General features: G+C 34.3%; 1 protein-coding gene across 1 annotated transcript in view; it reads left to right on the top strand.

The window, feature by feature from the left end:
- The window catches only part of LOC131674381 (probable G-protein coupled receptor Mth-like 1), a 567,109-nt gene that overhangs the window by 207,544 nt on the left and 346,271 nt on the right, over positions 1-13,294 (top strand). Inside the window, exon 4 of the mRNA XM_058953025.1 lies at positions 11,085-11,320. Coding sequence (XP_058809008.1) covers positions 11,085-11,320 — 236 coding nt within the window. The remainder of the gene's footprint in view (positions 1-11,084; positions 11,321-13,294) is intronic.

Here is a 13,294-nt window from a genome sequence, read left to right as displayed (position 1 = left end):
AAATTGTATGATGCCACCTATTTGAAATAACATTTTTTAAATTTATTGCATTTTTTTTAACAAAAATTAATTTTTTTTTTGCGGGTTTTGAAGTTTAAGTGTCTTTTTTCTTTTTTTCTTTTGTTCTGGAAGATACGCTTGAAAATATGCTTTCGTACCATGCTCGAGCTTCAACACTGAGGGAGTTTAAAAAGCTTTTTAAATCTTTAACTTTTGCCGGTACTAAACCTACGCTTGGAACGTTTCTGATTTCTTTCATAATCCTTTTGTAATTAAAATTTTCCTTCCACACCGCAAATGTTTCTTGATTTGTGTGATCGTTAATGTACGTGACCTTCACATTTCCATTCGTATCATATTCAAATCTATCATATGACTGTATTTTGAATTCTATTTTAAATTTGTACGGTTTTTTGTATGAATATATGTTGAGAGCAGAGTTCCAATCTTTAATTATGCGTGTACCTTCAGTAACGAGAAACGGTTGTGGATTTTTTCTGCGACGTTTCATGATTTTTACATAATCTAAAGCTGTTTCAATGTTTTTTCACGTTTTTTCTTTACTACACCATGAAGTCCGAAATTTCTCTCACACTGATTGTAAGAATGGCCTCGAACCGGAAAAATATGCTCAATAGATACATTGTATAGCTTACTCAGCCATGACAAAAACTTAACTATTAATTGATTTTTGTTTTGACCACCACAAGAATCCGAAAAGAAAATTATTTTTTTTACTGTTGTACATGGCAAGTATTGCTTTAAAAAATCATTAACGAATGATGCCACTGTATCTGATGTTTTTCCTGAAGTATGTTCTAAAAACCAGTAAAATGCACTATTTTTATCATTGTGGCAATGAATATTAAATATATACATCGACAGTTTTTGTTTATAATAATGTGAATTCACACTCAACTTTGGAACTAAGAAATTCTGACCATAATCAAACTCAAAAACCAATGTTGTGTTATCTTTTTTACACTTTTTCAAAATTTTTTTTTTTCTTCTTGTACTCGTCACTGAGTCTTTCATGTTTATCAAGCTGTTCTTTGCACTCATCATTTGGATTTAGTTTCAATTTATTTTTACATTCAGTGCAAAAATCACACACATCACTTCGAGGTTGTTGTAACGAATAAACACTATTCACTCTGAACCATTGGTTGTATGTATTATACTGCATTGTAAGACGAGTATTTGTTTCAGTAAAAAAATACTCTCTGAAAAGTTCATAAATCTCTTTTACTGTTAACGTTGAATCTTCGAAATATAAACGATCAGAATCTGTATAATGTGATTTACTGTAAGGTATTAAACTTAGATGCGTTAGTGCTAGATCAAATACGTAGCTAGGAATTCTTTTAGCATTTCCATGTTTTCCTCTTTTGTCTGTCATATCTATTACTGGTTGGTTTAATCTCAATTGTATGAAAGTTAATCGTCTATTAGAAACTTGAAATAGACGCATGATAAAAGTTTTGCATACTTGTATATTTTCGTCACGATAATTAACAGAATAAATCCAAGAACATTGTCGATTTTTACGTAAAACAACTGCTTTTTGTGTTTTTAGTGGTTCTTTTTGAATAAACTTACTCAAAAATAGATCTTGTTTCTCTTTATCTCCAAGTTCCCAAAAAGATTTAAACAATATTTGTTGAGTGTTGACGTTAACTTTATCACAGCAACTTTTCTTGCAACATTTTTTTACAGTATCAAACATTTTTGCGGGTATCTAAAAAAATGAAGGCTGCAGTTAATAACACTAACTCAAAAATAGTGATAATATAAACAAAAATTTTTGCAGAATAATATTTACTTTTTTGCCTTTACGTGTGAGGTATGATTTCCCTGAATTTTTTCTTATTTTTTGTTTCGGTCCTTTGTGAGAACTTTTATTCAATTTCCTTTTCTTTCCTTTATTTTTAACAACTTTTTCATCGTCTGTCAGTGAAAGTTCAGACGATTCTGTTTCAGAATCAGTTTTATCATCATAATTACTTGATTCATCACATTCATTTTCACTACTACAACTACTTGAATCGTTATTTTCCATATTTACTGCTACGCTTGGACACTTTGTAATTGACAAGTTTAATGATCGAAAGCTAAATCTCGACTGACACATTATAAGTGCGAAATTTCTAAAAGGTCTCAAATCCGACTGTACAAGTATGCGCACCTTCGTAAAGGTATAGTTAGATATACCTATAGATATCTGACAATGTTGTGATTCTATCAGCTAGCTTGACATTCTTCAAATTCCAATAGAACAATATGATTTTCAGAACGGTATAAGTCGACTTATACCGTTTTGAAAAATATTTTTTAAAACGGTATAACTCGACTTATACCGTTTTCATAAGAACAATCCTTATTTAAAGTGGTTAAAATCACTTTTACGTAATGCTGTTGACGTAATAATATGACAAGAATTTGTCAGATTAATATTATGCAATAATATGAAAAACGGTATAAGTCGACTTATACCGTTTTACCGCGCATCCCCTCATTTGTACTATAACAACCAGCGATAGATAACATCCATGAAGGGAAAGCATATGTCAGTATCTGTAACACAAAGAGTAATTCATTTCTAATTCAATATCGAACAACCGAGTTTCTAAAGAAACCAGTTATTCCGAGATCTTGTATACCATTTTCTAGGTATACGGGGCCTACTGATGCGATAGAGTATTCTTTTCTTAATTCATTATCGAAATAATTTTTTTATACTTTCGGGATACTATTTTCCGGGTATACGGAGTCTGCTGATACATATTAATAACTTTAACAGAAGGTGTAATTCTTTTTCTATTGCAATAATAAGCCAACATTCCGAGTTTCTATATACCGATTTCCGGGTAAACGGGGTATAATGATGTGTGACAGACAGTTTTTCTCTGTATCAATATCGAACCAGTTATTTCGATATACTATATATCATTATTTAGATATTGAGGCCTACCAATATATGTCAGTATCCCTAATAGACGGTATAATTATTTTTCTATTTCAATATAAATCCATAATTCCGAGTTTCTATATACCGACTTCCGGGCATATGGGGCCTAATGATGTGATAGACAGTTTTTTTTTCTATTCCAATATTGAACCAGTTATTACGAGATTCTAAATGCCATTTTTCGGGAATCGAGGGCCTAGGGATACATATCAGTAATTTTAACACAAGGAGTAATTCTTTTTCTATTTCAAAATCGACAGAGTTTTTCTGAGATCCAATATTACATTTTCCTGGTGAACGGGATTTAAAAAAATAATTTTTGTGTTCAAATCAGATTTGCAAGTGTTGGCTTGAAATATGGAATTATAATATTCACAACGAATTAATGAACTTGACATGTAAAATAAAAAAAATTGTAATATACAATAATTATTCATTTGTTACTAATTATACTAATTAACTTTTATAAAGTGTAAAGTGGCCACTATTTTTTGCATCTTTTGGTATGGAAACAAAAATGAAGTGACCCTTACTTAAATATATTGACTGACCATTCTCTTCAATGATGAAGTCAGTTTTAATGTAGTTAGTACAGTTTTTCAGAAGTAACAACTTTTTTCAAAAATATTCCGAAATATCAAATACGACCACTGTAAAATATGGCAGTTCAAAACTAAATTTTAAGATCACTTGAACATGATTTTTCTGTAGAATAATTGATTTGAAACATGCTTAATCGTGATAAATCGTTCGATTAAATCCCATTATCCCTATGTCAACTTTATTAATGCAAATCAAAACATTGTCAATGTAAACTAAAACATTGGGAATGTAAACAGGTGTCGAGAGTTGCGGTTAGAAGTATATGTGCTTTGTGCTCGTGTTGTTCGTTATTTTTAAGATAGAATATCGTATCGCAGATGAATTGAAGATGCGATGTTTATGATACCGTTATAATATTTTTCGTCGGATCAACACATAACTTTCACGTCGAGCTTAATCTTATATCAGACTCCAGGTCAAGAAAAAACGTAGTAATTTCATGGATGATGATAAAGATATACGGTAAGTATTATCGAATGTATTGATTTTCTACGTTGATACACTAGTGGAAAAAATTAAAGGATCAAAAAAAAAATTCCAAATTTTTTGACACTTTTTAACTGACTGTATTTTCCTTGAAAATGGTCGTACTGGAATTAAAAAAAAAAGCGTTTTAAAGTTTGGAGTTTCTAGTTTTGTGATCTCATAATCAAAATATTTTTCAAGCAACATGTTCTCCTCAGTCCTCATGAAGAATACCAAAAATAGTACATTACGACACTAGGCCAGAAAAGTTGGATTTCCGGGGCGTGCGTAAGTGACGGGCGAGCCGAAGGCGAGCCCGTCATATTACGCACGCCTGGGCATCCAACTATCTGGCCGTGTGTCGTATACTATTTTTCCTTATCCCTGGCCGAAAGTGCCGTGTACACGGAGAGAGTAAAAATTATGGTGATCGTTCTGTAAAGTTGAAATACCTAAACTTTTAGAGGCTAACCGAGTGTGCGGGAATGACAGCTGCGCATGCGCGTCGCGCGTCTAATGCCGCTGCTCTATAGCGTACAGAAAAAACATTTGGGGAAAATCCGGGGAAACCCCAAGTCATCATACTTTATGATTGAAAATTTTACTGGGCGTCACTGAAATTTTTACTAAGCTATCTTAGTCATTTCAACATGAAATTCTTTCCATGTAGCTGCGCGTGCTTTTTACTTTCCGCTTAAATCATGTTAAGCTGGTCTAGCTGCAGTACGGTTAGGTGTCTCCATGCCCGCCTGACTTTTGTAAAAACGAGGCGAAGCCGAGGTTTTACTGGTCAGGGCGGGCATGAAAAACAAAGGTCACTTGCACAACACTATGTACGGAGATCAAACTCTACGTCTTTACCGGCGTACAGTAGCAAAAGCTTTGGTTTGACTGGCAAGAAAATCTTTCAACCAACCCCCGCATTTTTACAGACGCCGTAAAAAGCGCTCTTTTCTTAGCCTTTCGGTCAAAAGATAAAAAAAAAACTCTAATTTTGCCTATCAGGGGTCTACATTTTTTAAAAACGCCACAAAGGACACTCTTTCCGAAGCCTTTCCGCGCCTGGATAGAAAAAAGCATTTCAGCCAATCAGCGCCGCGTTTCCCAAACAGCCAATCAGCGCCGCTTTTCCCAAACAGGCCGCAAAAGTTCCTCTTCCCGGAGCGAAATCAGGCCGGGAAATAGGCACTTTCGGCCAAGGGATAAGGAAAAAATTTTTCTATGTAATTTTTTCAGTATTTTTTTAGTCTACGAACTTGGAAAAAATTTTTCTAACTCAGCCACTATATGGATCAGATAACCTGTTTATTCAGCTTTAATTTGCATTTTTGAAAAGTTCAATACCACTACCTCTTGCTGAGATATCGAACTTTGAATGGAAAAGGATCTTTTTGTCTTTAACCATCAATATCTCAGCAACCGCTGATTGCACAAAAAAATGAAGTTAGGTTTTGAAATCTTGAATAAATTTCCCAAAAAACTGTACTACTGTTTGAGAAAAACAAATTTTTTTTTATTCTTTACATTAATTTGAAAAATCAAGATAAAAAGGATATTTGTTGGCTTTTGGGATATTCAAGTGCTAAGTTGGAACTATCGGGAAAACCAGAAATGTTAAGCGTGTCTTTTACAGTTCAATATACCCACAAAAACCCCACAAAGTTTCAATTAAATCGATTAAGCCGTTTTTTTGTTTTATTCAATCGAATTTTTGAAAAAAATTAAAGGATCACAATTTTGACTTTAAATGATCATAATCATGAAAAAAAGGTAAAAAAAATTTTTTTTTAATTTTGAAACATTTTTTTTTCATGACTCCAAAAAAATTTGAACAAAAACTACCGCCGGCATCAGAATTACCCGAAGCGTACCACATGGAGGTTACCCGGTCAGATTTACGATCATAAATGGTCATCATCTTTGCCCTTTTTAATGCGATTTTGTTATTGCATTTCATGATTTTCCTGATTTGTAAATTTCAACTGAATTAAAATTTTAATTAAATTTTATAAATAAAGTTGATATACCCAATCGAATTTCGAACTCAATCGACACGCTTTTCAGAAATTGCTTATCATTAATGTTCGTGAACTCTTACAACGCTAAAAAAACAGTTTTTTTTCAAAACCACTCCTTTTGCATTACAAAAAAAATTCATAAATTTGCAAAAATCAAAAATTCATTTTGATTTTCGATCATGGTTAGACGGCATTTATCAGAACCGGAGGTTTCTCGTTTGACCACCCTGCTTGAAGAAGGTTACAGTCAACGTGATATTGCTATCCAGATGGGTGTTAGTCAATCCGTCGTATTTCGAATGTATGCGCGATACCGGGAGACGAACCAATGCAATCGTCGCCTTGGACAAGGTCGCCATTGTGTCACGATTGTTCACGATGATCGGGCGATTGTCCGACAAGTTCGACGTGAACCTTTCATCAATGCGAATATCGTGGCAAGAAATTTCCCAAATCGGGTACAACAGCGACAAAGTCATCGACAGCGGCATCAAGTGCGAAACATTTCTTCCCGAACAGTAATCAACCGTCTTCGCGAAATTGGGTTAAATGCACGACATCCTAATCGTGTACCCCTTTTGACAGCGAGACATCGCCGAGCACGCTTAGCATATGCTAATGCACATCGGGCTTGGAGATTAAGACAATGGGAAAATGTTTTATTTACTGACGAATCCCGGTTCGTCCTTCATAGGAGCGACCGACGTCCCCTTGTTGGGCGTCGTCGTGGAGAACGTTTTCGTCAGAATTTTGTTCATCCGATTGTTGCCTACGGCGGTGGATCAGTCATGGTCTGGGGCGGCGTTTCACGAAATTGGAGAGCACCTCTGCTGATTGTACACGAAAACTTAACAGCTCAGCGCTACATTGACCAAATTTTGAGACCGATTGTACTACGCAGAGGACAACATCAGAGGGCGTTTATTCTAATACAAGATAACGCACGTCCACACATAGCCAACATCACCAGACGCTTCTTAGAACATGACATCACATTGCTAAGGTACACACCAATGAGTCCAGACCTCAACCCCATCGAGCATGTTTGGGACATAATGGGTCGCCGTTTGCGCAGAGAGTATCCAAATTTGTACAACTTGGCCTTATTAGAGCGTGCACTTCTGCAAATTTGGAACACCATACCGCAACCCCAGATTGCCCGCTGCATTAATATGACTGAACGCTTGGCAGCCGTTATTGAGAACAGGGGTGGCAATACCCGTTATTAAGAGAATTGAAATGCTTTTTTTGAAAAAATTTTTCTCCTCATCACACACACACACACACACACACACACACACACACACACACACACACACACACACACACACACACAAATTCTTAGTAGAATGAGTTTGGAGTCATTAACTACGGAGGAACTGACGAGCCTCCGGATCTCATTTCTCCTAAAAAAACACACATGAAGCGTAAATCCGACAGGGCAACCTCCATGTGGTACGCTTCGGGTAATGCTGATGCCAGCGGTAGTTTTTCTTCAAAATTTTTTGGAGTCATGAAAAAAAAATGTTTCAAAATTAAAAAAAAATTTTTTTTGCCTTTTTTTTCAAGATTGTGATCATTCAAAATCAATTGTGATCCTTTAATTTTTTTTTAAAATTCGATTGAATAAAACAAAAAAACGGCTTGATCGATTGACTTGAAACTTTGTGGGATTTTTGTGGGCATATTGAACTGTAAAAGACATGCTTAACATTTCTGGTTTTCTCGATAGTTCCAACTTAGCGCTTGAATATCCCAAAAGCCACCAAATACCCTTTTTTTCTTAATTTTTCAAATTAATGTAAAGAATAAAAAAAAATTTGTTTTTCTCAAACAGTAGTACAGTTTTTTGGAAAATTTATTCAAGATTTCAAAACCTACCTTCACTTTTTGTACAATCAGCGGTTGCTGAGATCTTGATGGTTAAAGACAAAAAGATCCTTTTCCATTCAAAGTTCGATATCTCAGCAAGAGGTGGTGGTATTGAACTTTTCAAAAATGTAAATTAAAGCTAAATAAACAAGTTATCCGATCCATATAGTGGCTGAGTTAGAAAAATTTTTTCCAAGTTCGTAGACTAAAAAAATACTGAAAAAATTACATAGAAAAATTTTTTTGGCATTCGTGAGGATTGAGCAGAACATGTTGCTTGAAAATTTTTTTGATTATGAGATCTCAAAACTAGAAACTTCAAACTTGAAAACGCTTTTTTTTTTAATTCCAGTACGACCATTTTCAAGAGAAATACAGCCAGTTAAAAAGCGTCAAAAAATTTGGAATTTTTTTGGATTCTTTAATTTTTTCCACTAGTATATATAAAATAGTTTATAAGTTTCAATTTCTGCGAAAGTATGAAAATGCAAAGTTATGTCCGTACGTGTACCCTATATCTCTGTTGATTCTACGTATCTAAAGCTTATACAGCAAATGGGTACAATTTTTCAATATGAGGGAAACTTATTACTGATATTACAATGATAAAAGTTGTGATACTAAGTCCCAGAAAATATGACGCTATTGTATTTAAATCATCTCGCGACAGTAGAGCTGCTTTGCACTACTAGAGAGTCAAATCTCTAAATAGTTCCATTATCGCTCAATCTTTTGATAGCTTGAGTAAGAAAGGTGTGAGATACACATGAGTTGTTTGGAACTCAATTACTAGTTAAAGATACACGAGGCCCACATACTTCTAGGTGCTTTTTAGAATAAGTTATAGGTCCCATGATGATTATAAAGCATGATATACGAGTAGATGACACGAATGCGTGATTGCTCACGATTTGAACACGATACAGATGAGATCAGTGCATGTTAGTTACGGATCCAAGTACTGAAGAAGCGACACAGGGGGCCTACACTCTTTCTAGTACATCGCAGATTAAGCTTGCGGTCCGATGATAATTAAAAAATATTTTATTTCTAAGAGTATTGCGTGATTCATAAGAGATTGACCTTTATAAGAGTTAGATGCACGTGAATCGGTTTCGGACTCAAGTATTAGAGAAGCGGTACAAGGGGCCTACACATATTCGAGTACATTTTGGAATGAGTTATCGGTCCCATGTTGATTACAAAACAAAATATTACTGAGGATATTGCGTGGTTCCTGAGAGATTGACTATGATGAGTATTAGATGCGCCTTTATCCTTTTCAGCACTAAGTACTAGTGCAATGGGAGTTACACCCTTGAAAAATATCGCGTGATAAATTATCGGTCCCATAATGGTTACACAACATTATATCATTTAGGAGATAGCGGGATTGTTAAAAGAGTGACCATATTAGACGCGCGTAAGTCGGTTTCGGACCCAAGTACTAGTTCGGTACAGGGGGCGGGCATAGAGGGCCTACGCCTTTTCAAGTACATAGCTAAATAAGTTATCGATTCTATGATGTTTACAAAACATTATATCAATAACACGAATACGTGATTTCGACAGATTGGGCATGAAATGCTCGAGATCGGCGCGAGTCATTTTCGGATTTATGAATAGATGTAGTGGTACGACACCTTCTATATCCATTGTCGGAACCTTTTATATGCATTGCCGGTTCCACAATGACCAGTAATACATCTGATCAGTGTGACATGGATGCTTGATGTCCTGCTCATTATTTTGTCGCCAAGTACATTACTACAAGGTCTATATTTATAAATATTTTTTCTATACGAGTTACGAAAAACCATAACAATTACCAAAATCTATTATTTTTGCTATTTCGATTCAATTATTTTAAGTTGTATTGTATTATTATTGAATATTAGGGGCCTGCTAATGAATATCGTGCCGCTTAGTTGAATGATGATCATTAACGGCTACAGTTATTCAACACCTTTGGAATATAAGATCTTTGTATCACTCAATCATCTTTTTCAACCGTCGGACCTATTGAGTGCATACATGCAGGGAAAATTGTCAAAAGCGAGCTTAAAACATTACAGTATTTTATATTAACAATTATGAATTTTGCAAAATTGAAATTTTATTCAAATTCACACAAAAACTAAAAACGGTATTCTATTCCACTGATCATATGCGAATTTTTTATATTAATTAAATACATAATTTTATTGTCAGTTTTGCTATTTTAAATAAACAAACTTTACAACTAAATGATAGTTTATAACGATTTTTCTCGCATTTCGTATTTATACCATAATTTTCTACATTGTCAAATTAGAATTGTAATATTAAAATGAACTGTATAGCGTACTTGGTTTTGCTGTTATAAATAAATAAAGTTTGCACCCAAATAAAAAATAACATTGAATGGACATTTCGAAGTAAACTGTACCCAAATTCTGTTAATAAATATGAGCTCTCACGTGAGCACGAGCACGCCCAATTATCTAATTTTCACGCGAAGAATGACCTATTTATAATATGAATAAATTTTTGGTTAATCCCGAAATTGTTTTTATTATTTAGAGGAATATACGCACTATTTCCTTTTTCTTCATCGTAGACTTAGAATCCAACTCTTGGGAGTGATTTCCCCCGAGCTAAAAGCGACCTGAGACTATGTCCTTCACTAACATTTCTAAGTACTTTGAAATTATTATGCTTGCTCATCCCAGTATAAGTGCTAAAAAATCTTAGAATTTTGCGAACTGAAATGGGAATTAGCACTGAGACCGCAAGGTTTTGGTGTTGGCACTCGTCAACATCGTTGGCTACTTATTGGCACAATAAAGAGAATATCTAAGAGAATTAATATTACAGTCACAGTATTCCAGTTATTTATGCACGAAACTTTGTAAAAAATAATATTGAAGTGGTAGTAATCTGCACTCCTTATTTTCACCTATAATTTGATTTATTTGCTAGATTTGTTAAATAATATTATCCGTGGACAATAATAACAATACCATACCGTAATAAAATTAACAGCTAGATATTTATTAATTTAATAACAAGGATTTTACTCCTTTATTTTAATAGAATGATATTGGCCAACTTGAAAGTTCATTAATAACTCAATATTCCTTATCAGTATATATAAAGTAAAGTATGATTTGTTACAGCTTAGGAGTACCGTTTCGAGACATCAGGTTCACATTGTACCCGGTAGGCTTCATTATTAGTGCGATTTTCCTCGCTATGACTCTAGTAGCTGGCTGGTTACTACCAGCTTCACATCATGTTCTTCACTGGCGTTGTCAAACCTACCACGTAGCCTGTTTGATGTTTGGTGACATGTGCATGGCTGTAATACAACTCGCTGGAAACTCTCTTCAGGGCGAATATTGCCGTGCTCTCGGTAAGTATTTTTGAAAAGCCTAATTTTTCATATTTTGTTTATTCGAGTGTGATCGTTTAAAAAGCATTGCATTTTGTAAATAACAACAAAACAAAAATGGATTTACTTTTTCATATCTAACATTTTTCTATTGCTTCACAAGTGAAATAAATCACTTCTTTATATTTTTTGGGGAAATTACACGTCTGGATAAATATATTTCTATCTTTTATTTTGAATTAAAATCATTGAAAAATAGAAAAAAACAAGAACGTGAAAATTATTCATGGCTTATGATTTTTATACAACTTTACAAATACGTTGTTGGATGGTAATAAACGGATAATATCGGTGCACCAACATTCAGATATACAATGTCAGATACGCGCAAATGCGACGCTCGAACGTGCGAGAAAATACTAGCTGCTGGCTGTTGCTGTTGCTGAGACGCCCTTACTAGTGACCGTTGGTGTCGCTACTGCGCACGATTCAAAATGGCCGCATGTGCTATCGGCACAGATTTTCGACGATACACACACACATATACATATACAGCGCTGCCGAAGCTATGTGACTGCTTGGGCGCGACTCAGCCTTCAAACTACGAAAAGACATATGCCCCTGTACCATGCATGTTTCTCTTCGAAACCGTTGTCCGGTGAACCCGCGTTCCAAAAGCAAATCGAAAATCGAGCCGATAAAATCGGTCACACGTGTGACTCCATACTCCAACCAATACTACTATCGCCTCTGTATCTTTGTCGTGATCTCACTCTTCTCGCCGTACCCATCCCTCTTTGATCTGTCATTAGCTCTTAGCTCTACTAGTCCACTCGTCCTACTACTCAAATAAATAAACAGGCATGAGAGTGTATACGCTCACACTTTCAGCCTGAAGACGGCAAACGGATAATTGTGAGAGCAAACTAAGGAACCGGCAAAGTCGTTATCATAATAAGTCATATTTTTATATTAAATATATTGATGTAAACAAATGCCGATAACCAGACTGCCGACAATTTGTAAACCCAGCAAAGGCTATGCACTTTTTGTTGCTATTCGATAAGAGAAAGAAAAGCATATAGTTTTAGGACACGGAAAAGACTTGATTGGACTAAAAAAATAAGGAGAGAGCGAAAGTGTAATATCTATCTTTTTCAAAATTCTATTTGACATATTGTAAGTCTTTTGCAAGTAAGCATATCAAGTAAATAATTGTAATATATTTATAAATAAAATACTAGCGAATTATCCATATCGTGCACATATTCCTTTTTCACATGGTTCTTTTGATATAATCGAGGTTATCTGGAAAACTTGAGATTATCTGTAAAATCATCGAAATTTTCTGTAATAATTTTATGGAAAAATCATACATCTCACTTGTATTGACAATTTCTTATACCATATTAGATTCAATATTATGAATTTTGGAAATATGGTTAAAAATTGATATTCAGTGGCGTCAAAATGCCACTATTTGTCAAAATTAATAGTGTCTAAAAAAGTTTCGTCGAGTGTATTGGATCTATCAACTTAAATTTTTGAAGTTTGATGACGTGACATATTACAAAAAAGTATAGAAGATTGTAAAAATAATTTTTTTTATTTATTTTGATTTAATTTTCGAATTTTTATGACGAAAATATACTTGATAAAATATGATTCTACCTTCTCCAAATAAGGGAGGCAAACTCTTTATTGGGTTATTAGAAATAATTTCATTTGGTTCAAAAATATTAATTGGAAGTGAAAATATCTGTAAAAGTGTTTTAATGACGATATTTAGGGATAAACTTTAGAGGTGATTTTTACCCCCTTAATCATCGTATCATCAGCTTGAAAAAACACGTATTTAATATTTTTCGATAATCTACTGATGTGTAAAGATTTTTAAGAAAATCGGAGAGGGACACCTCCCTGCCTCTTGTAAGTACAGATTCTAATTCGATTCCTGCGGTTATTTTCCTGGTTACAGATCTCACTATAATTCCG

This window comes from Phymastichus coffea, unplaced genomic scaffold, assembly GCF_024137745.1.
Source record: "Phymastichus coffea isolate CEN01 unplaced genomic scaffold, Cenicafe_Pcof_1.1 PCOF00014, whole genome shotgun sequence".
NCBI classification, from domain to species: domain Eukaryota; kingdom Metazoa; phylum Arthropoda; class Insecta; order Hymenoptera; family Eulophidae; genus Phymastichus; species Phymastichus coffea.
The sequence above is the reverse complement of the archived record's forward strand: the minus strand, read 5'-3'. Positions and strand labels throughout refer to the sequence as shown.